The 25,201-nt window shown below is 38.3% G+C and overlaps 1 protein-coding gene across 1 annotated transcript in view; it reads left to right on the forward strand.

Annotated features, from left to right (window-relative positions):
- Nucleotides 1-16,939, forward strand: part of raver2 (ribonucleoprotein, PTB-binding 2) — a gene marked incomplete at its 5' end in the record, with an annotated part of 88,146 nt that extends 71,207 nt beyond the window's left edge. The window contains 10 exons of the mRNA XM_059341429.1: nucleotides 1,035-1,117; nucleotides 1,206-1,304; nucleotides 2,504-2,615; nucleotides 5,236-5,582; nucleotides 6,755-6,863; nucleotides 8,192-8,373; nucleotides 9,120-9,227; nucleotides 10,367-10,468; nucleotides 11,569-11,787; nucleotides 16,745-16,939. Coding sequence (XP_059197412.1) covers nucleotides 1,035-1,117; nucleotides 1,206-1,304; nucleotides 2,504-2,615; nucleotides 5,236-5,582; nucleotides 6,755-6,863; nucleotides 8,192-8,373; nucleotides 9,120-9,227; nucleotides 10,367-10,468; nucleotides 11,569-11,787; nucleotides 16,745-16,885 — 1,502 coding nt within the window. The remainder of the gene's footprint in view (nucleotides 1-1,034; nucleotides 1,118-1,205; nucleotides 1,305-2,503; nucleotides 2,616-5,235; nucleotides 5,583-6,754; nucleotides 6,864-8,191; nucleotides 8,374-9,119; nucleotides 9,228-10,366; nucleotides 10,469-11,568; nucleotides 11,788-16,744) is intronic.
- Nucleotides 16,940-25,201: the final 8,262 nt, after the last annotated feature.

A 25,201-nucleotide genomic window follows, 5' to 3' on the forward strand; every position in this document is an offset into this window, starting at 1 on the left:
TCAGTACAATTAATAAAGACAGACAGTTTCAAGTTTGAATTTTCTGCTTTTCTTCTTTGAATTGTTTATTTTGTTGTTGTTGCTTTGTATGAGTTTCTTTTCGCCTGCATTTTCAACATCAAAGTAAAGTCTGGACTTAGAAAAACGTTTTGAGGGAGGCAATTTCCCCGTGCCAACCCAACAATATTATCTACATATCTCAATATTGCATTATAAAACAGAAGGCTGTGTTATTGTTTGAAATTTGCTCTAAATGACTTATGTATAGCTTGTCTTGCTGACGCTTTATAATTGTAATTAATAGTTAATTAGGTTAATAGCTTAGGTTAATAGTTATTTCACCTTTAACAAGCACTGAAATTATAATAATGTTTAAAAATGTTTATTAATCATATGATTTGTTATTTAACCATTTATTGTCACAAACATATGAAGTATTTGTAATAATTAATGAAGGATTTTTAAACCAACGATAAACATAATTATAAACTTGCAACTGTAATGATAATATTGACTTTTTTAAATGGTTAATAAATATTTTGTGAAGCTTCTATAAATATTATTCAGGTAGATATTTTCAGTGCACAAATAATCGCTTTATATGGACAACCATTATAAGAACAAAGTGTTATTGATTAAGTTGAACTTTATAATAGCCATCCAAATGATGTTTTATTATACCAATTAACAAAGTCAAGCTACCTATGAAATTTTTATTAGAAAAACATTAAATTATTTCTTTAAGATTTTGAAATAATTTGGTCATCATTATATAATGAATGAGTTAATTAATTAATTAATAATAATTTAATTTATTATTTTGATGTATAATATTATATTTTAGATATAGTATATAAAGGTTATAATGTGTGCAACTATGAGTCAACATTTTTATTTATCATTTTATAATTATTTAATAATAATGAAATAACTATTAACTCAAGTTTAATTGTGTATTCTCATTTAATCATTTTCTAAAGTGCAGTCTGAAAATCACAAGCGAAGCACTGATGTTTTTTTATTTGTGTTTTCAGGAAAGTACGGGCGTCACACCAGCCCGCCGTTCCTCAGACCTCCTCTCACCACAGCTCTGCTCACACTGGGAAAAGCACACCAGGTCACAATAATATCTGTGAGGTTTTTTTTTTAAGTGTGTGTATATGTGTGTGTTTATCACAATAATGGGTATTTTTCTTTACTTGCAGAATGCTATGCTCGGTAATGGACTGGTCCTCCAGAACCTCTTGCATATGCAGCTCGCACAGCAACAGCTTCTTCACATCAAAGACAAACGCATCAGCAGCGTAAGACACCTGTTCGTGTTTGTGTGTGTGAGAATTTGCATAGGTTAGAGGTGAGGGTTAGACGTAGTTGTGGGCATGTGCATATGTGCTCTTACATTTTCATCTTCAGCACTTAATGCATAATGAAACTAAACAACCCCCCAAAAGCATGCAACCTAATTGCTTCTTTTCTGTTTCAAAGGAAGACCTTTAGGTGTTGGAAGTTTCCCTCCGCAGTTTGATTTGCATATTTTAAAATGTCTCTGGTGTTTTCTTTAATTGTTGGAGTGAAAGTTAAAAGTCACAGTGACTGATGTTTGGAATATTTGATGTTGTAGAAACTGGATGACCACAATTCATATTCCAGAGAAGAAGAATCCTGTTTATATTTTTCCTTCTTTCTTTTTTGACCCTCCACCACCTCACATTTTTCATTAAATATACCTGCTCGGCTTTTACTTTCCCACTGTTTTTCTCATCATTTTCTCTGCCAGTTGTAGAAGTGCAGAGGAAAAGGATAAAAAAGTAGTATGATGATATATGCTGTATATATTTAACATACAGATCTGACTTCTGTAAGACAAGGCAAGTTTATTATTATTTAGCACATTTCAGCAACAAGTCAATTCAAAATGCTTTGCATAAAACAAAACAAAAGCAACACATAAAACCAGAAGAATCAAAATATGAACAAGTGAAAATACAATAAAACAGGTATAATAACAAGAATAGAAGTTACAGTGCAGTATAAGAACTGACTCATTGATTTAATCAAAGGCAACGGCAAGCAAAAAAGTCTTCAGTCCTGATTTACATGAACTAAGAGTCGCAGCAGACCTGCTTTTTACGATAGTTATATGCCAGTACCAGTTATATGCTGCATTAAAATCCAACACTGCTTCTCCATGTTTAGTTTAGACCTTGAGGATGAAAAATAAACCTTGGACGACCTGAGAGCCCATACTGTATCAGAAGATTAGAAATGTATTCTGCCTCCAAACCATTCAGCGCTCTATAAACAAACAATAGTATTTTAAAATTCTGTATTGTCATCAATACTGTATGCAAGATACTGTGTTTTCCTTTTCTCTGCCTCATCTTGTCTCTGTTCTTTCTCAACCATCTCTCTTTTTTCTTTTGATAACTTTTCTCTTCTTTCTCCTTCTTTCTTAACATAATCTCCACCTTACTTATTTCCTGCCCTGCTCTCTCTCCCACAGGTCTCCAGTCTGCTCGGGGATCCGTCCAGGCTGCTGATGCAGAAAGCTTTGTCTCTGCGGCCCCCAGGCCTTGTGCCGCTGGGGAAGGGCCTCCTGGGAGACTCCCCTACAGGTGAGCAGGGCCGGGTATCAGTACGCCCTCATTAAATCACTTGGTGTTATTACTGCAAAGTATTGAGACCATAGTGAGATCGACAGTACATATCATCAGTTGGTTAATTTTCTTCTTTCACTTCTGCAGTTGTTTGCCATTGTAAAAGCATCAGAACATTTATTTATTGTTCTGTAAAAGAGAGAAGCACATACAGTACAGCTTCTTGTAATGGGATGAGGTTGCACATACAATAATGTCAGATAAAGGCTGCTTGTGGCGTTGCAGCTCCTTAATGATGCTCCTAGTTTTTATTTATACTGAGGTTTTAGAGTTTATTGTCAATCCTCTGCTCACAGGTTATGCAAAAAGCAGGGATGAAATATTAATCCCCTAGGGCCATAGTGCAATGCATAAAAACATCGAATTAAAAAGGAAAACAATAAAAACAAGCTAAATTAATGTGGAAATGATTCATTAATATTGAAATTTAGGTTTGTTTTTCTTAGGTTCATGCCCCTTAAAATGTCTGAACTTGACTATACCGACTCGTACCTGTGCAAAGTTTGTCACTAGAGAGGTGTTTTCACATTTCTCGACTGAAGGGGGAGATAAAACCTGTGAAGTCCAAAAAATCTGAGACTATACTAAGTATGTCACTACTTCCAAAAGCTGTTAAAGAAACCTGAAACCTCCAGTGCACTTGTTAGTATAAAGAGTAAAAACATGCTGTAACAACGAAGTGGATATGATTGTACATTTTACAACTACTAACAATGTGTCAAACAACATAAACAAGCTAAAAGATGCAAATTACACCTAATATTCTGCTACGTCGCCGATTTTAGTGCACAAAAGAGTCCCCGTCTGTGCATGCTCACCGATGTTTCCTCTAAGGGAGAAAGTAGATCACACCCTGACGCAGCCGCCACAGTCTAGGGATCGCAAGCTGCAACCAGCACACACTGCTCTTTCACAGGTTAACCTAGCACTCATACCACAGCTTTCAGCTCTTCTTTGATTGGGAGAGGAGAGTGCCTGGCAGACTGGTTTTAAAAAGCAATTAACCTTTTCACCTCCACCAATAACAAAAATTTTACCTCTTAAATTGACAGTCATAATAAAATCTTTACAGCCACTGTCAGTTGAACGTGCCTCAATTTAAGTGCTGCATAGGCATGTGACTTCATACACCAACACAAATCCAAATATTTCTTCAAAAATAAGGTTATATATACTGTAAATCCAGACTAAGACCGCTTGTTTCAGGAGTACAAATATCTCAGTATCCCAAAGAGTATTTATATTTTTTCAGGTATTTCTCACTGACTTGAAATGTCTTATTTGACATTTAGCAGCTGGGGTTATTTTTATACAATAAAATGATGTAAACACAGAAGAAGAGGGTGATACACATGTAAACTCATATGTAAATACGCTTAGATCATAATATGTTAATGTGAAGTGTCTGGGTCGGCCCTCTGCGGATTCCTAAATGCCTCACAGTTGCACATTACTGTACAACACATAACTTAGAAAACTGCAGTGCATTTACAATTCAGATCTCCAGCTGAGAAAAGCTGCGTTGTTATAAATGGAAATGATACATCACAGACACAAGCAGTTGTGTGCATGCCTGCTGATGCATTTGTGTGTCCCTCGATGATTGTGTGTATGAGTTTGTGTGAGTGTGTGTAATGTGAGGCTTTTATCAGTGCATGTGTCTGCTGGGATTGTTAGCTTAAGGCTTGTTAGAGCTGATTTTATATTGTGCCGTGGAGGCCATTTGTCACAGCAATATTGGATTTATAATAAGTGCGATTGTGTGAGTATGTGTGTGTTCACCTTTAGTGTGTGTGTACATCTTTAAATTATGTGTGATTTTATGTCTGTGTATGTTCATTTTGTGCTTGTGTGTACATATTTGTGTTTATTAAACCCTCGAGTGAGTGAAATATTGGGAGTGTGGAGCAAAGTGCTGCGCTGTAAATAAACATGATAAGTGATGATGTATGACCGGGAAACCCATTCTCAAATATTACAACCGGCTCTGCAGAGACGGTCGGGCTGAGCGCTCAGTTTCCAGCCTGTCTGAGTGATGTGTCTGTCTACAGGAAACGCTGATGGTCATCAGTAAAAAAAGAAAAACATTTCACATGTTTATCTGGCATTTATCTCTCCTCATCTTGCTTTCATTTCCCTTCACTTCATTTCCTTTACATTGTTCCTCTATGCTGTGCTACACATTCTTCCTATCTTTTGCTTTCCTTAACTTTCCCTATGTTTCTTCTTGTTTAATTTTTTCTTTTCTCCCTTTATTTTTATTTTATATGTTGTTTTTCGTCTTTCCTTATTTTTTCCTGTCCTTAACTTTTCCTTTTTTCCTTTCCTTTTGTTGCCTTGCCTTTCTTTTTCCATGTTTCCTTTGCATGACTTTACTTTGTTTCCTGTCCTTTCCTTTCCTTTTCTTATTGTTGTGTTTCCTTTTCTTTCCTTAACTTTACCTTATTTCTTTTATTCTACATTTTTCTTTCTATTTCCTTTCCTTTCTTTCTTTGCCTGTCCTTTTTTTGGAGTATTTTGCTTTCCATAACTTGACTTGCTTTCCTTTCCTTCTCTTTCCTTTCCTCTCCTCTTGCAGAGTTGGGCCAGGAGTCAGTTCCAGTGTCTACCCACAATGCCACAGTAGTGGTTTCAGCAGCAGGTGTGATGCCATACCTCCAGGGTCGAGCTGGAGGGGGAGAAATAAACAGCACCTATTCTATCTCCACAAACCCTTCTGCTTCCTCCTCTTCTTCCTCCTCCATCTCCTGTGACAGGCAGCCAGCTCCTCCTGGGACCATGGTGAGCTCCCATCCACAGGAACAGAATTATTCCTTGGGTATAAGTACCTCAGGCCTCGGCCCACCTCCACCTAAACCCCCTGGAGGAGTTTATACATCAACGGGCCAGCACAACAGCTCGGATGGCTGTCCCCTGGCTAGCATGGTGAGCACAAATCCACACCCACAAATCCACACCATACGTGCCATATAACCCCCCTGCCTCTCTCCATCTGCATATCATATTATTCTCTGTCACTTCTGAATCTCTCTGTGTGTCGTTGTTGTCGCCTGTGGATGTCTTTGGTTTGACAGAAAATGAAACTATTCAAACAATCAGTTATTTTAGTTTTTTCTCATTTTAAAACATACTTAATCAGTGACTGTTGCTAAGCCTGTCAAGCTTTCCATTTCACTCTTTAAATAAAATGTATAATAATGACAGTAACAGACTTTCCGCTCTAAATTCTAGGTAATCTTTCAAACAATGGGGCCTTTTTATTTCAGATAGAGGAAGACAAAATATAAAATTTGTAGCCAGATCTTCGATTTTGCTATCTGACATGACAACCCAATGACAATAGATTCATCAGTAATTTAAAGAATTGTTTGTTGCACTCATTGCTGCACTGCTTTCTCTTTCTACCCATCTGTCTTTTGAGGACGGGTATTTATTCCTGATTTAGCCTCATCAGGGCTTCAAAACACACAATTACACACAGTGAGTGAGTGTATGAATAACAGCCTCAGTCCCGCTAGGGCTGCTCCGTGGGGAAATTCCCATCGTCATTTCTTTCTCTCCCTTATTTACTGATACAGTTTTGAGGCCTTCTGTCAGACCATCTACCTACATGCTCGCCTGCACACTTTTCTGCACACATTGAATACCTGTCTGCTTTTGTGTTCCTCTACATGTCTTTGACTCAGCTCGGTTTAAGCAAAGCGCTGCTACGCTGACATCATCATCTGTAATAAGTCAGTGTACAGAGATAATCATAGTGCTGCAGTTCTTCGGGGAACTGCCTCCAGTCCCATCGCTGTCTTCTCTAAAGTGTCTTTAATGGAGGGAAAGTGTAATTAAACTAAGAGAGTACAATCCTCCCAGGTTTCCACAGCCTCTTCGGCACTTCAGCAGAATATTTGTAATTATGAAATATCTCACTTTGAGCTTGTTTGTGTGGTTGAAAATCTAAGTTAAGAGTGATAATAGAAAAGATGCCAAGTGGTGGATCAGAGATTCAAGGGCAGACTGACCAATAACTCCCTGTGTTGTAAAACCTACAGACTTAAGTTTGGCTCTTTAACTAATAACATTTCAATCGATTTCTCTCTCGTTAGGTAAGCAGTGGTCAGGGCTCTCTGTTGGGCGATCCTCCTAAAGAAGTCAGACTGCCCTCCAATCCTTACCTGAACCTGGCCAGTGTGATGCCAGGGGTGGTCCTGCAAGGTGAGCACAATAATACACAACAACTGAAGGCATATGCTTTATATCTTATCCTATGTGCAATCAGCTGCAACACAGTAGCTTATTAAGCACATTGATTCATCTCAGTTGTATAAGCAGTATAAAGATGTTCTTTAAGTTCAATTTGCTTGGACATTGACTGATACTGTATATTCCTCTCAAAAGAAATACTGCCTCTAGGGCTGAAAGGTGTCTCTACAAGGTTTATAGCCTCCTGCTTCATGTAAGGAGGCTGCTGAGGTCAGCTTGGATTCACAGCAGTTAATTCCAACAGCAAGCCAGAAAATGTCAAGTGCGTGTCAAATTGTATCAAATGTGCATAGAAGCTTTTTTATTGCATTGTCGTTCTTACTGTTTGGTTTTTATTAAACAAAAAATACACAACATGCTAATAAGTGAGCTTTAGATGTGCACCCTTTTTCTGCCTTCTGACTGAGTCATTCAACTGTTTCCATCTGTTTTCAGTATTTATATAACCTACAGACGTGAGAGTCTCCCTCTGGATAAAAAACATCCAGTAACATTTACCTTTTGTCTTTATTGGGAGGGGTTACAATCAGCATTTATTCCCAGAATGAGTACAATTTTCACCCCATTTTCAGCTCTAGGACATCGTTCCAAAATAATTGGCCACCGTGATGACTAACTTAACATTTTCACTGGCCTTCATGCTGCTTTCAACCCTGTTTTCTTGCAGGTTTGTGACGTCAAACATGACACACCATACAGCAAAAAATAAAATCAAAAAGGCAAACTCATCTACTGGCAGTGGAGAGGGAGTCTATCGTTTATTTGTTGCAGGTTTCCCTGCATTAAAAAAAACAAAAAACTGCATATTTGCTCTAATTAGCAAGAAAGCAAATTAGCATATTTTCCCAAATTGTTAAACAATTCTTTTATAACCCTCCTGGAGTACAATCACTCATCCGTTGTTTGTCTGTACAGTATGCTAAATATGTTAAACACTCCTCAACAGTGCTGCTAATGCACTGCTTCTTTGTCGCAACAACACCTCTTCACAGCTCCGACAGCTCTTCACAAGCAGAGCGAGGATTGTTCGGTGCAAACTGAAGATCCAGGTCAACTCTGGAAAAGGGGATGATGCTTGAGAAGTGGTTAACTCTTATCAATCTAAACAGACTGCAGCTGTCGTCCTCTGTGAAGGAGCAAGCTACAGACTTTTTAGTAGCACAAACAGATGGAGTTATGTTGGAGTATTCCTTTGTGACATTTTGCTGTTGCGTATATGCAGTAAGTGTGATTAAACACAGCATCATCTAGCTCACTGTGCCTCCTCCTCTGCTGCTCAGGGTCAGTGGGGAGTAAAGTCCAGGGAGGACAGCCTTGCTCCGGGGTGTACGGCAGCTCGGTTGCTCCCGTCGTCTCCCAGGCCTCCGGCTCCTTCCCCCACAGCGTGGCAGCTACAACCACAGCCCAATACAGCACTGATACCTCCACTGACTACAGCCAATACAACCAGGCCTACACACAGGTACCGCAGCTCATGCAGACTCACAGAACAGAGTTGGAAATGAAGAAATAGGGTGATAGATGGATGGATGTGGGTCTGCCTGTTCACAATTGTGTTACTTGGCCTGAAATGTGAGAGAGAAGGATGGCGGTTGAAGAGATGATCGATGGATGGATATATAATGTGTGGATGGATGGGAGCAGCAGTGACAGAGTGAGCTGTAATTACTGGAGAGAGGGAGGTGGAAGAGATGACAATGGGTATGAATATTTGGACAGACAGTATGAGAGAGGATTTGGCACAGAGCGCTCTGTCTTTCCATCTGTCCCCGCTTCTTTCGTCTCTCTTAACACTCCACACTGAACAAGTCATGAAACCTCCCTACTGGTTCTATGTCTGCGTCTCTTTCTTTCTTCCCCTGCTCTCGTCATAGTTGTGCCTCCTGCAGCAGCAAGTGGCATATCTGATATTTGCTGCGCGGTGAAAACACAATTTTAAATGTTAATTACAATCTACTCATCCAAACAAATGAATCATGATTAGATAACCAATAAAACGGTCGGTTTAATTTGTCTGGAAAGCCGAGAGAAAGGAGAAGAACAGGTAGAGCCTTCGGCAGGAACAATAGTTAATGGATGGCAAAGAAAGGGAAAGAGACTGAAATAAAGAAGCAGGTGGAAAAAATCAGCAACGACAAGAAAATGACTGAGCAAACATTCATCTGTTTGCACCTGATGTTTGCATGTGTGTGTGTGTGTGTGTCATAGGAGGCCATGCAGCAGTGGTACCAGCACTACCAAGCACAAGCTCACACATACAGCACTGCTGCTCCACAGGACAACACGGCCACCGACTACAACAAGGAGCACACACAGGTAACACACACACACATACACTCATTTGTAACCTTGTGGGTTTCAGTGTGTGCAAAATTAACATTTTTAGAATTTGTTTTCTCCCCAAAAAGGAGCAGATTAGTTTAAATGCCTTTTTTTCTGCAGTCTTCCCATACCTCAAAGTTAAGACACTGTTCACTTCAAATCACAAAAAAAAAACAGCTCTGGGGTTGTAGGCAGTCCAGAATATGTTCTCACGTACAGAAAGTGACGAGATAGTGCAGATCAATCAAAATTTCATAAAAGAGTCACAAAAAATGACCACTGAAACTCCAGAAAGAATGTTAACAAATTTTTCCACTTTTGGTTTCAATTTTTATTCTTTTTATTATTATAACAGATATGAAATTCATGAATCTTTACTAAAAGATGGGGCAGGCCGTTTTTTTTTTGCATCATTGAGCAAAAATTCCATAATAACCTTTCAGCATATTGTTGATTCAAGTAGTCAGAGAGGAAAACTAGACTCCTGCACCTCATCTTGGCTCTATTTTCATGCTTTAAAAAATCTAGACCATCCTGGAGACTTTGGTCAATCACAGGTCATTTCAGAGAGAGAGAGGGTGTTCCTTTTGGCTGCAGATGTGGACACTCGTCTTTTTATATGGTGAAAGCCTGATTTAATGGCCAAAAATCCTGCAGAAAAGTTGCTATTTAACCTTCAATAACAACTGCAGAGCAACCCAAAAAAAGGAAGACAGACTCACAGTAAACCCAATAAAAGGTGTCAGTATCGGTATAGCATTTCAGAAATGGAAAAAAATGTTCACAGTTTACTGCAGCTAATTTGATTTCACGACTATCAAATTACAGTCAGTTATCTCAATGAGCTTTATAGGTCGCAAGTTTACAAAGAAAACATGATGTAATTCTCATAGAATTGCCTCTTTATAACAGTATCAAGATCACAAATATGATCAAGACTTACATGAGTGGCTAGTACTTGTATGAAGCATTTACATATATCTTGGGGCTTAGGTTAGAGAGGGAAAAGGGGAAAACTGCAGGAAGAGTGCAGTGTTTTTGTCTCATCCAGAAAATGGCCTATTCCAGCTTTAAAAGATGAAATAGAAAAGTTAAACATTGATAGTTTGTAAATGAACCTTCTTGTGTTCCAGCCTCCACCGGTGACCACCTATGGGGATTACAATTCCTACATGCAGGCGGTCACTCAGTACTACTCCCAGCCCGCAACAGCCAACCAGGCCTACGCCAGCAAGGTACACACACACACACACACACACTCACACACACTAACACTCACACAGACACTTGACTCCAACTGATACATGATTCTAACCATAACCTGCAGGACCAAAAATCCAAATAACAAAATGTTCTCACTGTCAAGGTCAGGCACAGACACTCGTCAGCTAGAGCTCTGCATGTTCCATGGAGGAAAGTTTAATCCAAATTAATCATTTGTTTCCTCGAGTTAGTAAGTAGCGAGTAATATCATTTTGGGAGAAATTTCAAGGCCACAGAATTATTAGTTTCAGACAATACATTACTAATTCATCGTCACAAGTTATTAATTCCAGCATACAAATTACTGATTATTTCTGTAGAAATGATCCCCAAAATTTGATGCATGATAAATGTTCTCCTAGATCTCTCAAAGCTCTTTAAATCAAGTCAAACAACATCCTGTCCTGGCGACGCCGTGTAAATAATCTGAGCTGAGGCCCTCAGAGCAGCATGCTGGTATTTACATGCAGTTTGTCTGTGACCTCTCCTAAAGACACTGATACCCTGTTAGAGGGAACGCATCACTCTGCACCCAGCAGCTGATACCAGACGTCTCCACACACCCTGAGCAGCCAGGTTTAGGCTTATCTGCTACTGCTTGAGGCCACGCGCGCGCGCGTGTGAGCGTGAAGTGTTTGCTTGAAGATGCAGCCAGAGTTGCATTCTGCTCTACTGAGCTCACTGTTAGTGGAGAAAATGATACGATGGGTTTTTATAACATGAGGTTTCTTCCTGGTATTAAACTGAACTAGCAATATGCTTACATGAGACCGTGGCATTTTATTTTGCTGGTTTTCTTTAAGAAAAAGAGCAAGTCCAATACAAAAGAAAACTGAAAGTGAGCAGGTGATCTAACCTGAGTCATGTTAAGACATCACCACGTCTCATAATTGCCACTAGGGGGCAGAAAAGCTAACATGAATTAATAAATGAATAAATAAAAGAGTGTGAGTGAGTTACCGTGTCTCCAAATTGACACTTAAAATGGAAGGGCTTTGGGGAATATTGTTTTTATTGTGTTTTCCTGCAATCTTAGACAGTCAACCACCTGTCGTGTGTGTGTCTCTTCTAGGAGGTAGATGTGTGTAAGCCTCTTGGAGTCTCTCTGCACGCAGTCAGTAACGGCGCCGCTCCTCCACCGGCCGTCCTGCCAGCTGCCGCCGTGCTCCCAGCCTACAGCACTCTGCCTTTAATGCCCGGCTTCCTCGGGGCGCCACACCCGGCGGCAGCCACACCAAGCGCCGTCACACACACACACACTGCCGCCACAGACTGGAACACATACTACTACGTGAGTAGAATTAATGTACACTTTAATACAGGTCGGACAATATTAGTACATCTGTGAGCACTGATGTAAAGAAACTAAATACATTTAAACAAGTACTGTATTTACGTATACATTTTAAGTATCTTATTTTGGTATTTCTATCTTATGCTACTTTATACTTCTAAAGCTCTGCATTTCAGGGGGGAAATATTTTACATTTTGTGGAGAAAAAAAAATTTGTTAAGTTAAGATAATTGTAGATTCAGATTATTATTACAAAATATAAATAAACTGATACATTATATGTACTCAGCAGTATATGAAGCATTTAAAATCAGCCCCAACTTAACCAGCTGCAACATTAAAGTTAAAGTTACATTTAGAAAGATTTTGAATGCAGGACTTGTAACAGAGTATTTTTACATTTCCACTTTATCTTAAAACATCCAAAACACACCAAGCAGCAGTAAAATGTAGCCTGAAGCAAGCTGCTATGCAAGGTACAGGTGCGTCTCAATACATTACAATATCATGGAAAAGTCAATTTCCAGTAGTTCAAGTCAATTAGCCCCAACCAAGTATTGAATGCATATATATGTACATACTTTTCAGGGGCCAACATTTCCATATTAAACATACTTTTTAAAATTGGTCTTTTGTAATATTAACATTTTTTGAGACTGAATTTTAGGTCTTCATTAAATGTAAGCCATAATCATTATAATTAGAAGAAATTAAATAAATTAAGACATGAAATGTTTCATTCTGTGTGTAATGGATCTTAATAATGTGTTATTTCATTTTTTTAAATTGAATTACTGACATAAATAAATTTTCTATGATGTTCTAATTAATTGAGATGTACCTGTATATGGAAAGTAATAGATGGGACTCTGAGCTTAGAAAGTTACAGCCAAACTAAAATTTGAGCAATCGTAGTGTCTTTGGGCGGTGGATTGTGGCCAGAGAGTACCTTCAGCCAATCAGTAAACAGAGTACCTGTGACATGTTGACTCCCTGCCTGCAACACATGAACACATCTCCCACCTGCAAAAAAAATGTAATTATTGCAGCAAGTACACTTGGCTGCTGCTTGCTGTATTTTGTCATCTGAACACCTCTTCCACCACAGTCTCTATTACAGGATGAGAACATCTGTGAGTGGAGCTGGAGACCTTTTTCATTGTGCTTTTTCCTTTCCTCTTTGCTTTCCCCATTTTGAAGTACTACTTCACTGTTTCCTCTCTGACTTCTGATATTAGTGGGCAGTATTAGTTATTGACTGTGGGGAGCTGAACGATCAGTGTTCAGCTCATTGAATTTAAAGTAATGTTTCAGAATAACCACCACTGGGTGGGTCTGTGTGGAATAAACTAATCTTTAAACAAAGGCCAAAACAATATAATAAGTACTTTTATTTTACACCTTGATAAATCTGTAGTATATGAGTGGTCAGCAGCCGTCATAACACTTTTGTTTGAATTACAAAAATGAGTTCTTGAAGCTCAGCGAGAGTATCAGGATCATTCTTTATTTTACTGCAGCTGCCTCCCAATAAAAGCAAACAGAAAAGTCAATAAAAAGGATTTTCATATGAAGCAGCAACAGGAAGTGTTCATTGCATTACTTGCTGCTGTAAATGCATGTGGTGTGGATTTGTCTCGACTGCAGACAGAAACGAATCCTACTTAAGAAAAGGATACATGTCTGGTGTTTCCCGTTTTTCTAAGTATATTGGATCACATTTCAATAGGATTTATCGCTGTGTACGTCATCACTGTTTTCTGATATGTCTCCGTTTTCGTCTGCTGTTCATGATGATGTTGTTACTGCAGATACTTCCTCTGTGTTATATTCAGTGCAGCAACCACAATATTATCAGTACAACAACATGCTCATGTCATATTTAGCACTCTGGTGTGTGAGAGGTTGAGAGATGATGATGATGATGAGATAAGAAAGGGTAAGAAAGCAGACAGACAGAAACATTTGTTTTTTTCCACCAAGGCTTGCTTGTTTTGTCGTCAATTATTGGACGTTGTGACCTTTTCAAGTGTCTGAAAATTAGTCTTACTTAATTACCCCTTGATTAAACTGCTCACAACCTGGCAAGTACACTTTGCTGTGTTGTCAGGCATCACAAGCTGTTCTATTACATGTTTGTCGTGGCTTTTTCCCCCCTTGAGATGTGGCAATAGAGCTCCAGCACAGCGTTCATTTTGTCCTCCTAGTTTAAAGCTGTGAAATGTATTGAGAGAAGAAGCAGAAAAGGACTAAAGTACTCTGAGAGCCTGATGACGTGTGCAGACAGGATCCAGACGCCCGAGTTAAGCCTCATCTTTAGAAAGATTTACATTTGTTTGTACAGACAGCCTCTGTGGCCCTCGCTCACTGTAGACAGCCACCTTAGGCACAAACACAGGATGTTTGAGTTGTTGTCAAACTCCATAACTAGTCACAATTATTTCCACTTTCTTTTTCTAATCTCTTCCTTTAGAACCTCAGTTTAAGGTGTTTCATATGATTTCCTACAAAAACTTTTACAGTGCAATCCATATATCCTACGAAATGTAACATGAAACACGATTAAGAAATATAATTAAGATATATAATGGACACATTACATTCTGGGGAGAGAAAACACAGATGGATTGACCTTTTCTCGTCACACATTACAGAGGTCATTCACTATTTATGTTTACATCAAACTTAAATAGTAAAAAAGCACCTTTTCATAAAGTTTCCCAGTCATCACCCTACACCTACTGCAAAGTCCTCCTTACATGCAACAAAGTGTTTTATGTATCTTTCTCATGCTTGCATAAGACACCTCATCTTATGGTGCAGTCACATGGAGTCAGGCAAGCAAACCGCATCATTTCCCAGAACAGGGTAGGAAAATTAGGTGAGACCAGCAGAGAAAACTGGCAACTGTAACGTCAGACAGCATTGCAATCCAAAGTTAAAATTTTTTAACTTTTTTCCATCCATCCGGATGCTACATAGCTCCCTCAAACAAGGGGAAAACATGGGCTATCTGGAATAATAATTTAATGACATAATTTTATGAACAATTAAAGCACCAGTCAAAAGTTTGGACACACCTTTTCATTCAATGGTTTTTCTTTATTTTTATTTTATTTTCAACATTGTAGATTAATACAGAAGACAACAAAACTATGAAAGAACACATATGGAAATATGTAGTAAAAAACAAAGTGTTAAACAAATGAGAATATGTATATTTTAGATTCTTGGAAGTAGCCACCACTTCTGTTATTCTCTCAGTCAGCATCATGAGATGTCACCTGGAATGGTTTGCAGTTAACAGGTGCATAAAGAATTAATTTGTTGAATTTCTTGCCTGCTAAATGTGTTCAGTTCTTTCTTCTTGTACTTGAGACCATCAAAGCAAAATGTTAAAGGCTATTTCAAAGAATCTAGAATATAAAACATATTCCGTTTAGGTTTTTTTTTGTAATTCAACTTTTTATTTAGTTTTCATATTTAAAAAAAAATCAACAACAATAGAGTAGACAGCATTTGTATTATACAGTACAGTAATATGTCCCAAAGTTTCCAAAAGAAAAAAAATGTGAAAAAAAGGAAAAGAAAACTAGCGAACACAAAACCAGAGTAGAATAATATTTCAGGCACCACAGCAGCATATTTGCCTCATCACTATACATTCACATTACAATAGGCAAAAAAAGGTATATTCTGGTTGTTTCAACACTTTTTTGTTTACTACATAATTCTTATGATTGTGTTACTTCATAGTTTTAATGTGTTCAGTATTTATCTACAGTGTAGGAAAAAATAAAGAAAAAACATTGAATGAGAAGGTGTGTCAAACTTCTGAGTGTAACTGTACATAAAATTATACACAATATTTTTAGGGCCACGGGGCAATCGCACCGAGCACTATTGTTATACTTTGGATTTTTTTCTTCTTCCTCTTCCGGACGCAATTTCGTCCCGCTACTAGTCCTACAACTTGAAGAGTTGCAGGACAAATTATATATCAAAACGTGCGGTTTGATCGAGATCGGTGTGCTATTACTTTTCTCTACGGAATACGAATTTTTCGTGACGTAAGTCGCGAAAAACTGCCCAAAATTTTGCATTGAAATGAATGGGACAGCTGAAAAAAATGAGCGAAAATGAACAATAATTGGAGATTTTCAAACGTCTACTTCTCCAGCATAATTTCACCTAGAGACTCCATTTAAACTTTAAACAGTAGACACAAGTCTTGTGTATCGGTGTATTAATCCACGTTTTGATAGGTCTTATAGTTTTTTATCAATCCCTGTTTAATGACCATGATCATTTTTGGAGAAATTCTGAGATTATAATGGGTGTGTATTGCACGGAATGTTCGTGTCACAGTGTGTGACATCATCGCCAGAGTGTAGAGGGAGAGATAAAATTGTCAAAAAATAAATTTGAAAACTGCGCTCCAGGCCACAAATTCCACTCTACAGAAATAATTTATACATAGAAACGTAGGAAAATTTGTCTTCTCACTCACAATCCTCTGGTAAAGCTGTCAGAATTATCGTTTTGGCACACACACACACACAGGTAACTTTATGCGATTTTCGCTACACACACACACACACACACACACAGACATTTTGAGGTTAAAGGGCATAGTTTGAAATTTCTGAAGAATCTCATCATAGTGTACACACACCGGCAGTAGCCCCCGTGGCCCTTTCAGAATTTCCCCAGAGGAAATTTTCTAGTTTAGTATTGCCATCCTGACCTTCTGTTGGACTGTGTGTTGTCCAGAAGGTTTTGTCCATCTGCCAGGTTGTTAGTGCAGCAAAACCTTTGCTGTCTTTTTAACAGTTACAGGGTCATGTTCTACTTTCTGCTCACACACAAACATCATGACACCAACAGAAGCCTTCTTCTTAGGAGAGCATAAATGATGATTAAATAATGTTTTTCTTTTCTCCACACTCTTCAGAACCAAACGAGAGGCCATAAGAGGGAGTACCCTCAGCTTGCAGTGCAGGAAGTGACATCATCAGATGGCGCCTACATTGGGCAACACTCCCAGGGCTTGGGAGGGCAGTACGCTGACTACTTTAAGAGGAAGAGGCTCTAGTATGAACCAAACCACCTTAAAGCCTAAAAGCTTATGGAGGGAGGTGCACACACACACACACACACACACACACACACACACACAAACACAAACACACACGGCGTCGGATGTCACAGCTCCCTCTAGTGGCCTTTCTGTGGCTGCCGTTTTGCATCCCTACAGTAGGTATCGCGTTTAATATAATTTGGGGGTTGCAAATGGCTCAAGTGAAAGCAAGCCATAGTGCTCTTTGATCATGGCACTTGTGTACACACACAAACACACAAACACACACACACACACACACACACACACACACACACACACACATACACACACGGTGTTGCTTTTGTCCTGTTCAAGCCTTAAACTCTTTAACTTAAACTGTTGTTTCTCAGTCAGTGTGTCAACTGTACTCAACTAATATTATCTTGTACATTTTTTTCTATTATACTGTAAACTAAAGTATACTGTATCCGTACGTATAAGCTGCTTTTGTATCCGCAGCCAGGCGACCTGTCTGTGTGTCTGCCTGCTGAAACTGTCTTAGGACTGGTCTTCCAGTCAGGTGTCTCCTTTTAAACTCATGCTTCAATTCGTCAGTCAAACTGACGTCTGTTTGTTCCTGCTTCAGTGTCTTTTCTCTTTTCCCTGTATTGCCCAGGTTTCCTCTTTTATATCTCCCCCTTGCGGAGAATTACAGTGTGTGTGTGTGTGTGTGTGTGTGTGTGCGCGTGCGCGCGGTCACGTGTGTGCGCTCACGTGTGTGTTTATGTTTTTATGCGTGTTGATATATGCTGTTTCTGTAGGAAGTGTCAGCCATTTCAATCCCAATGTGTTTGGGAGCACATCAGGAAAAAAAAGGGCCTGAACTGATCAAAGCCCTTAGTTGTGGTGACTTTTACAATAGCTTCCCTCAATGAATGGACCTTTGTTTATAATGACACAGAATAAAAGGCTGGTGTATAGACAGTGTGTAATACAGAATATATAAAGCCATGCGTAACAGACAATATCACAGTTAGTGGACGTTTCCCGGCTCTCTTGCGAGCACATTGTTCTACATGAATGAAAGGAAAACATTTACTGATTTTTTTTCTTCAATCTATACTGTTAGATATTTGTAATATAATATAATAATATTCCAAGGCAATTTATTAATATTGAATCAAATTGTGTTGACTTAAATGTAGTTTTCTGGTTTGGTTTTTAACATTTAAGCCAAATATTAGGGCACAGTCCTTTCTCTACTCTCTTCTATCTGTTGTTACACATTAGGGTGTTTTCAGGAAGATCTGCAGCTTTACTTCCATTTCCAGCTTAAAACATAAAGGCTTCAGACTGTACTTTTGTCCCCAATCCATACTACATACTAGCCGGGTTTCCATCAAGATTTATCGCATGAATTTTGAGAAAATCACCAAAAGAAACAGGAATGAAGGCTTTCATTCCATCCACAACTGTTTTGCGGTTATGCGGATCTTTTTTTACAACAAAAAGAAAACCCAGTATACTATAAACATTAGTTTATATTGTGTTGGTGTGTAGTATGAGATTGGGAAACAGTCCCTCATTTGAGGGACGGTACGATCTTCAGCATGTGTTTTTTTAATTGCCGCCGGTAGAATTGCTGCACCTTGATTTGAAGTTTTTAGGGGAGGAAAAAAAAAAGCAATCTGTTGATGTTAATTTCCGCAACTGTTTTTACAAATGAACAGATAAAGAAGACTTTTTTAGGTTGTTGTTGTTTTATTAGAGCAAAGGCTGTGAGGTGAATTTAACTTCATGTCCAGAAGGTTTGTTTGTTGCTCATTTCTATGGAAGCCTGCTTCTGCCAATTTGATGAGGCAAAAAAAGATCCAATGAGTCATTTTAATTAGAAATGTTCTCGAAAGAATGAGTTGGTATGTTTTGAAGAAGCTTCACATTATTTTGAGGAAGTTTGTCATTATAATGACTTACAGGATGTGGGTTTTTGTTTTTCATCACAACAATTTTCATGTTATTTTTTACTTTTAGTGTCAGAAATAGGCTTCCGTACCTTGTTAAGGAGAGGGCTTGGTATTTTAATATTACAGCGTGCCCATTAGGATTTTTATGTGCACAAACTGGCAATAACTAATGCTCCTACTACTGTAGAAAGTTGAATGTAAATGTTTATTTTCTAGTGTAAATGTGATTTGCCATTTCACACACAGCATTATATATACTCCTACGTAACAGCTCCTACGCTTGTTAAAAGCTTTTTTTTCTTTTCCCGGTTAGTACGTGTCTTTGTATTCTGCTCATAGGTATCTGATTATATATCACGGAGCAGAATATTACTTGCATCGCCATGGCAACCGCGCTCACACACTGTGAAACCCAATAGCAGGTGAGATCAGATAATGCCCATACATCAGTTTAGTTCAGATATCTCATCAGAGGGATTACAGCTCTCTGTGAGCAGGATGTACAGGATGCACAGACACAATAATGACGGAAGAGTTGAGTATCAGTGGTGGTGCAATGTGCAGCGAATTAAATGGCTTAACCTTAAACTAAAGGGAAATACATATCCCTCTGTTCTTTGTATAGTTGACTCTCGTGCTGTCCACTCTTCATCCACTTACATATCTTCGACACATTTTACTGAGGATATGGACAACACAAAGAAAATGGGAGGAAAGTTTCAGAATGCAAAGGAAGTGAGAAAATGTAATTTATTCAGCTAAATATTTGAACAAAGATGGGTTGAAAGAGGATCAGGCGAAGTAGCTGTCAATCAAAGCCTGTTTCGTGTTCTTTGTTTCCATCGAGTGCCTGCATATTTTTAGTTTTAGTTTTTTTCTTTTTTTGCATTCACCCCCCCCCCCCCCCCCCCCCCCCGCCCTGCCCATTTATTTTGCAGATACCATAACCTTTCTATTTAGCATGCATTTATGTAAGTGTCTTTAATTTATATTTAATTTCCATTTCCCAAACCTGTCTTTGCACTAATGTGACTTATTGTCCTGAATGTTTCCTGTTTGACTCCGACTCTGACTTACCTTGACGGCTGTGCTAGTTTAAAATGCGTTTATTTGGGTGAGTTTCGTCTTCTTCAGGCCTTCAGAGTACTATTAAAATAGGATCAACGTATATTTAATGTAACTATACAGTTAAGACATATTTCCAAATCAACACCTTACAACATTTCCCATTCAAATTAGATCTAAATCTTTCTTTGCACCTGGTTTCCTTCAATAATGGACTTAAAAGTGCTGCACAGGTGGACAGCACAGGTGTCTTACTTAAGTTCAGTATATTAGATGAACTATGTTGCTGTCTTTATATTACAGAAAGAGCATGGAACAAAAATGATGTGACTTAAAAAGCAGCTGGAACCTCAGCTCGTCTTTATAATATAACCTCTAGGCCATTTTGTTCCTTTTTCATTGGCCCATGACTCACGACCATGAAAAAAGTTGTTTTTGTATGATCCACCCACATAATTATATAGTTTAAAGAACATTAGAGATCCAAGGGCAGAGAGAACATTGGTGATAAATGTATGTGCTACTTCAGCACCATGGGTTTATCAATACACAGTTAGTTTACTGATGTCTCAGGGCCATAGTCGGGGCCATAGATTCTAACTTGCACAAAGCTTGGATAAAGAATCAATGAGTCGGGCAGACTAGACTAACATATTAAAAGACAACAACCCCTCTGCCTCTGTATCGCTCTGCTGCTTGGGGATTTAGAGCAGGGATGGCGGGTTAACAAGGGGGAAGCATTTGCTCACAAACAGGATGGTATTCCCCTCAAATCTGCTGTTTTTTGTGAATTTATCACGTCATATTGCAGCAGGCAATTTTAGGACAAATTGTCAATATATATTTGTGTAGCTCTGTCATTTAAATATATTTTAAGCCCTCTCCTCACCATCTGTGCTGAGCTGCTCTAACACCTGAGCTGTCTGTTTAAAACTGCAAATGAAACTCATTGAAAGAACAGTCAAGAGCTTCAGTTAGTCAGCCTGCTAACACTTACAGTTGGGGAGAAGAGCCCGAGGTGCCCCTTAGAGTCTCTGTCTACTTTATCTCCATCTGTGGCTGTTTGTACTGCAGAAGCCATTTTGCCATTTCCCCTCTGAAGCAGTTCTTTTAATAGATTTTTCCCCCTTAGACACATTTTATGGTGGCGTTTTTCCCTGGACTCTGTCTGGCTCGGAGCCTCGGACTCCAGGTGATCACTCTCACCTCCACCTCTCTAAAAGACAGGACAGAAAAGTCTGCTTGTGTGTTAAGTGTGTGTTCGGACCGGAGACGGGGCCTCTGTGTTTGTGTATGTGAACAGCTGAGGCAGCAGAAACACTGTCTGTCTTCCTGACTGTCTGTTTTCCAGTCTGACTGTCTGCCACAATAGATTCAGGTATTAAAGTCAGCCATGTCTGAATTATTTTAATGGTGTCAGCTTTTTCTCTGCATTATGTGCTCTAAAGCCATGACTGTATACACTACAGAGGTGTATGTGTTGGTGTGGATTTCAGGACAAAACAAATCCGAGCTCTGATCTTGCAAATCCAGATGTGAGAGCACAAAGGGACAAATTCCTAAACATCTAGAACAAGTATTTTGAGTCTGTGAGGACAGAATCTGGAGTGTAACTGAACTTGAATGCAGGACTTTCTCTGCTCAACATTTTCAAGGTTTTAAACATGCAGTAACAGACGGAGAGCAGAACTAACTTGGACTTGACAAAGAAGTGACTCTGTTACAGTCTGTCCTCCACCTGCTTTTACTTTCATTCATACATGTAATTTTAAGGTACAGGAAACTCTGAACAAATTTTTAAATGCCTAAAAATGCTTCAAATGGCCCAGTAATACTCTGTTGATACATGTGGTAGTATAGTTTGTCCGAAAATAGCGAAAAACATACTTATGACATAACATATTATGGGGTGTCTGAAAATAACCCCCTAAAAAAAGTCATGTCGATTTTTGTCAAAAATGGTCAAATTTTTAAATGCCTAAAAATGCTGAAAATGACTTTATTATAGTCTTTTGATACATATTAGTTGTATATTTTGTCCATTAATGACAGAAAACACCATATTATGTGATGTCCAAAAATTGGACAAAAAAAGTCACACTATAGTATGTCCATTTTTGTCAAAAAAAGGTCAAATTTTAAAATGCCTAACATTTTTTTAAATTCTGTGTTGATGTTGGCGGCCCCTGTGGACACAAGCGGTAGTGTTTCCATGAGCACCGGCCCCTTGTCTTCTTGTCTTCCTCTTGATCTTGATCTGGCTGCCGTGTGTATTTGTCTTGGATGCATATAAAAGAGAAGACGCAACTTATTGTTAACAATATTTATCTCTTTAAACACAGCTTTGATGAAGCGATGTATCTGTTTGTAGCTTTGTAAGATTATTAACTGCAATATGACGATGGTGAAACAAAGTAAGCTTTGTTGTAGCCACCAACAATACCACAGTTGACAGAGCATGTGTCTGAAAACAAAATAATTCCAATTTTATCGGCAACCGTGTATATTGATGTAAAACCATGCCTTGTAATATTTTTCATAAATAAAAATAGACATATTACACATCTGTTCTAGGAGGAACAAGGTCAATTAATAATTGGTTTTGAAGCCTTTCAAATCTGTCAAATGACTGACCAAGGTTCACTTGTGTTTCTGTCCTTGCCCTTAATTACTTCTTTTTTTTTTTTTAGTTCTTCGGTCGATTATTTTCTTTCTCTCTGTACTGTATCATCCATAACCACAAAATATCACATCATAAATAAATTTCTGTAAAGAAAAATCTCCAATCTCTTTGTGGGGAATAGAAACCGGGGACAGGTATTTATATATTATAGAGGCATCAATATTAAACTGAGACTGTTTCATAACCAGTTCAAAACTCCTTGTAGTTGATTTCATAAAATTGGCTTAAGTTAAAGTTAAGAGTTGCGTTATTGTTATTATTAAGCAACTTATACAAAGTGAAAAAAGAAATAAGTGTGCAGCTTGAAATTGTTTTATCCATCGTCCTACTCATACATCAGCTGCTCAGCTCAGGTGGGTTAAAGTTAATCTTCTAAAGCAGGAATCTTTTGTTGTACTCTGATGTGTTGCCATGACAACCTACAATAAACCATGTTGATTTGTTTTTGTTTGTGTGACCTTGAAGTTGTTTGCATTTCCCTGACTCGTATTGATTCTATTCACACCTATTCACGCGTTTTCTTGAATTCAGTTTCCTGTACCTGTTTTTTTTTTTACCTTTGAGAATGCTGTGACAGCAGGTAATATGCATGGCCTGCTTAAGCCTCCACATCTACTAGTTTTGAGTTGAGATTATACACAAAATACACAACATTTGTGCTCTTAACACGCTTTCAAAAGCAGACCCTGTTTGCTCTCACATCTTGACTTGCAGATTGATTAAAGCTTCTATTTGTTGTGCGTTCACTCTTTGGTTCTGCAGAAAACAAGAGTTGAACGGGTGTTTACTTCAACTGATGATCTGTGTGTGCTGGAAGCAGTAATTGCAGGTGTGTGTGTGTTTCTTTGGGTGTAGCTCTCTTAAAAATGTGCTCTTGGCAGGTAATGGGGAGACAGGCTGAAAGAGAGAGAGGAATGGAAAAACAACTCCAGCTGCCTTCAGCCGCTCGGCCTGCAGGGATTTCTTTTTTTACTTTTTTTTTGTGTGTGTGCTCCTGTGTCTGCTCGCTCAGTGAAGAGTGTTGCTTATGTCTGCCAGACTCCTGCATGTTGCACGCACCTGTAGAGCTGTCACACTCACTGGAAACGTCTCGTCTCTGCTCTGGTATTTGTATCAGCCGGCCTCCCTCACACTGCTCTCCCAGTGTGTTCCGAATCTATACGAATACAATATCGTCCTTGTGTTTTTGTGCTTATCATCGTCTCTCCTGTGGAGTCAATCGCCAAGCCTCTTCAGCATCAACAGAGAAAACAATCACAGTTTGCATTTTTCGCTGTAGGCCAACTGACAAACCTCATTCCTCCTCCCCGGTGAGCAGATATCTGACAGCAGTCTTAAATATAGACACTCATGTAAGGTCACAGTTGGCATCAAGCTTACAAATCTGTCAGTCATGTGCAAATGCAGCGGCTCAAAGCAGAATAACGACATAATTGACAATCACATTAAAACAAAAAGGCCAAAACCAACAAAGCAATCTATGCGTCAATATATACTACATTTTAGATTGGGTTTTTTTTACATTTTAGATTTTGTTCAGATCTTATGTATATGCAGTTTGAGACCAAAAATATAAGTTTTGTCAAATATTTTGGCTGAATTTCAACAATTTCATCATTTCAACAATATTGCCACTAAGAATGTTATTTTTGCCCTCTGAGAAATGTCTTTGACAGGAAGACATTTTTAGAGTTCAATATCTTCAGAAATGTAACTCCTACAGCCATGACATTTGGCAGGAGAACAGAAAAAACAATATGGAACAGATCCAAATGATTAAAAGGGACAAGAAAAAGTATATATTTTTTTTAATATTGGCTCTTGAAAATGGATGAAAAAGTGGAAAATCGGTACTTTTGGAGCCCCCAGCAGAAGTATAAACATATTAAGGTTTCTATGCTTCCGGCTTGATATACTTTGAGTGTTAAGTTATGAGTTACTTCCATGTTGTCTTCATGTTTAAATTTAACAAGATATGAGGCTTATCATGGCCAATCGACTTCCCCAAAACCACTTTTTTCCCACAGTTTTATATGTGTACTTTCCAATAATTTGGACCTGATAAACATTTTGTCTGTGCCCCAGCTAAAAATCATGACTCTAAAAGTCAACTTCACAGAAGATGAAGACATTAAATCCCAAAAATGGCTTTCAATCTTTTTTTTTTAGGGGGCAAAAATTAAGATAATCCCAGCGGCAAAAAAATTCTGCAATTATCAAAATCTAACAGTAACACTGTGTCAGACTTTATTTTTTGTTCTCAAATAGCATATACATAAAGTTTGAACAAAATCCAACAAGAAAAAACTTGATTGGACACAGACTGAGATGTAAATCTTTAGATTGTGGTCACACATATGTTTCTGTTTCGAATCTCTTAATCCAGAAATTTCTGCCTTAGATAAGATCCATATTACATAATCATCAATTTAAAGAAGATATAAATGTTAAACTGTTTGAAAACATGAGGTCTTCAACTCCAACTAGGTCTTAGGAAGTTGTTTTTTTTTCCTACAGGCAACTTATAATAAATCTGTTTTTACGAGTGGTTCTTGTATGAGGCACATTTTTTTGGGTTAAGAACTAATTTTGAGATTTAGCATTGTCGAATATTTAAAGTTTTCAATCAACCCTGTC

This window comes from Centropristis striata, chromosome 9, assembly GCF_030273125.1.
Source record: "Centropristis striata isolate RG_2023a ecotype Rhode Island chromosome 9, C.striata_1.0, whole genome shotgun sequence".
Lineage (NCBI taxonomy): Eukaryota > Metazoa > Chordata > Actinopteri > Perciformes > Serranidae > Centropristis > Centropristis striata.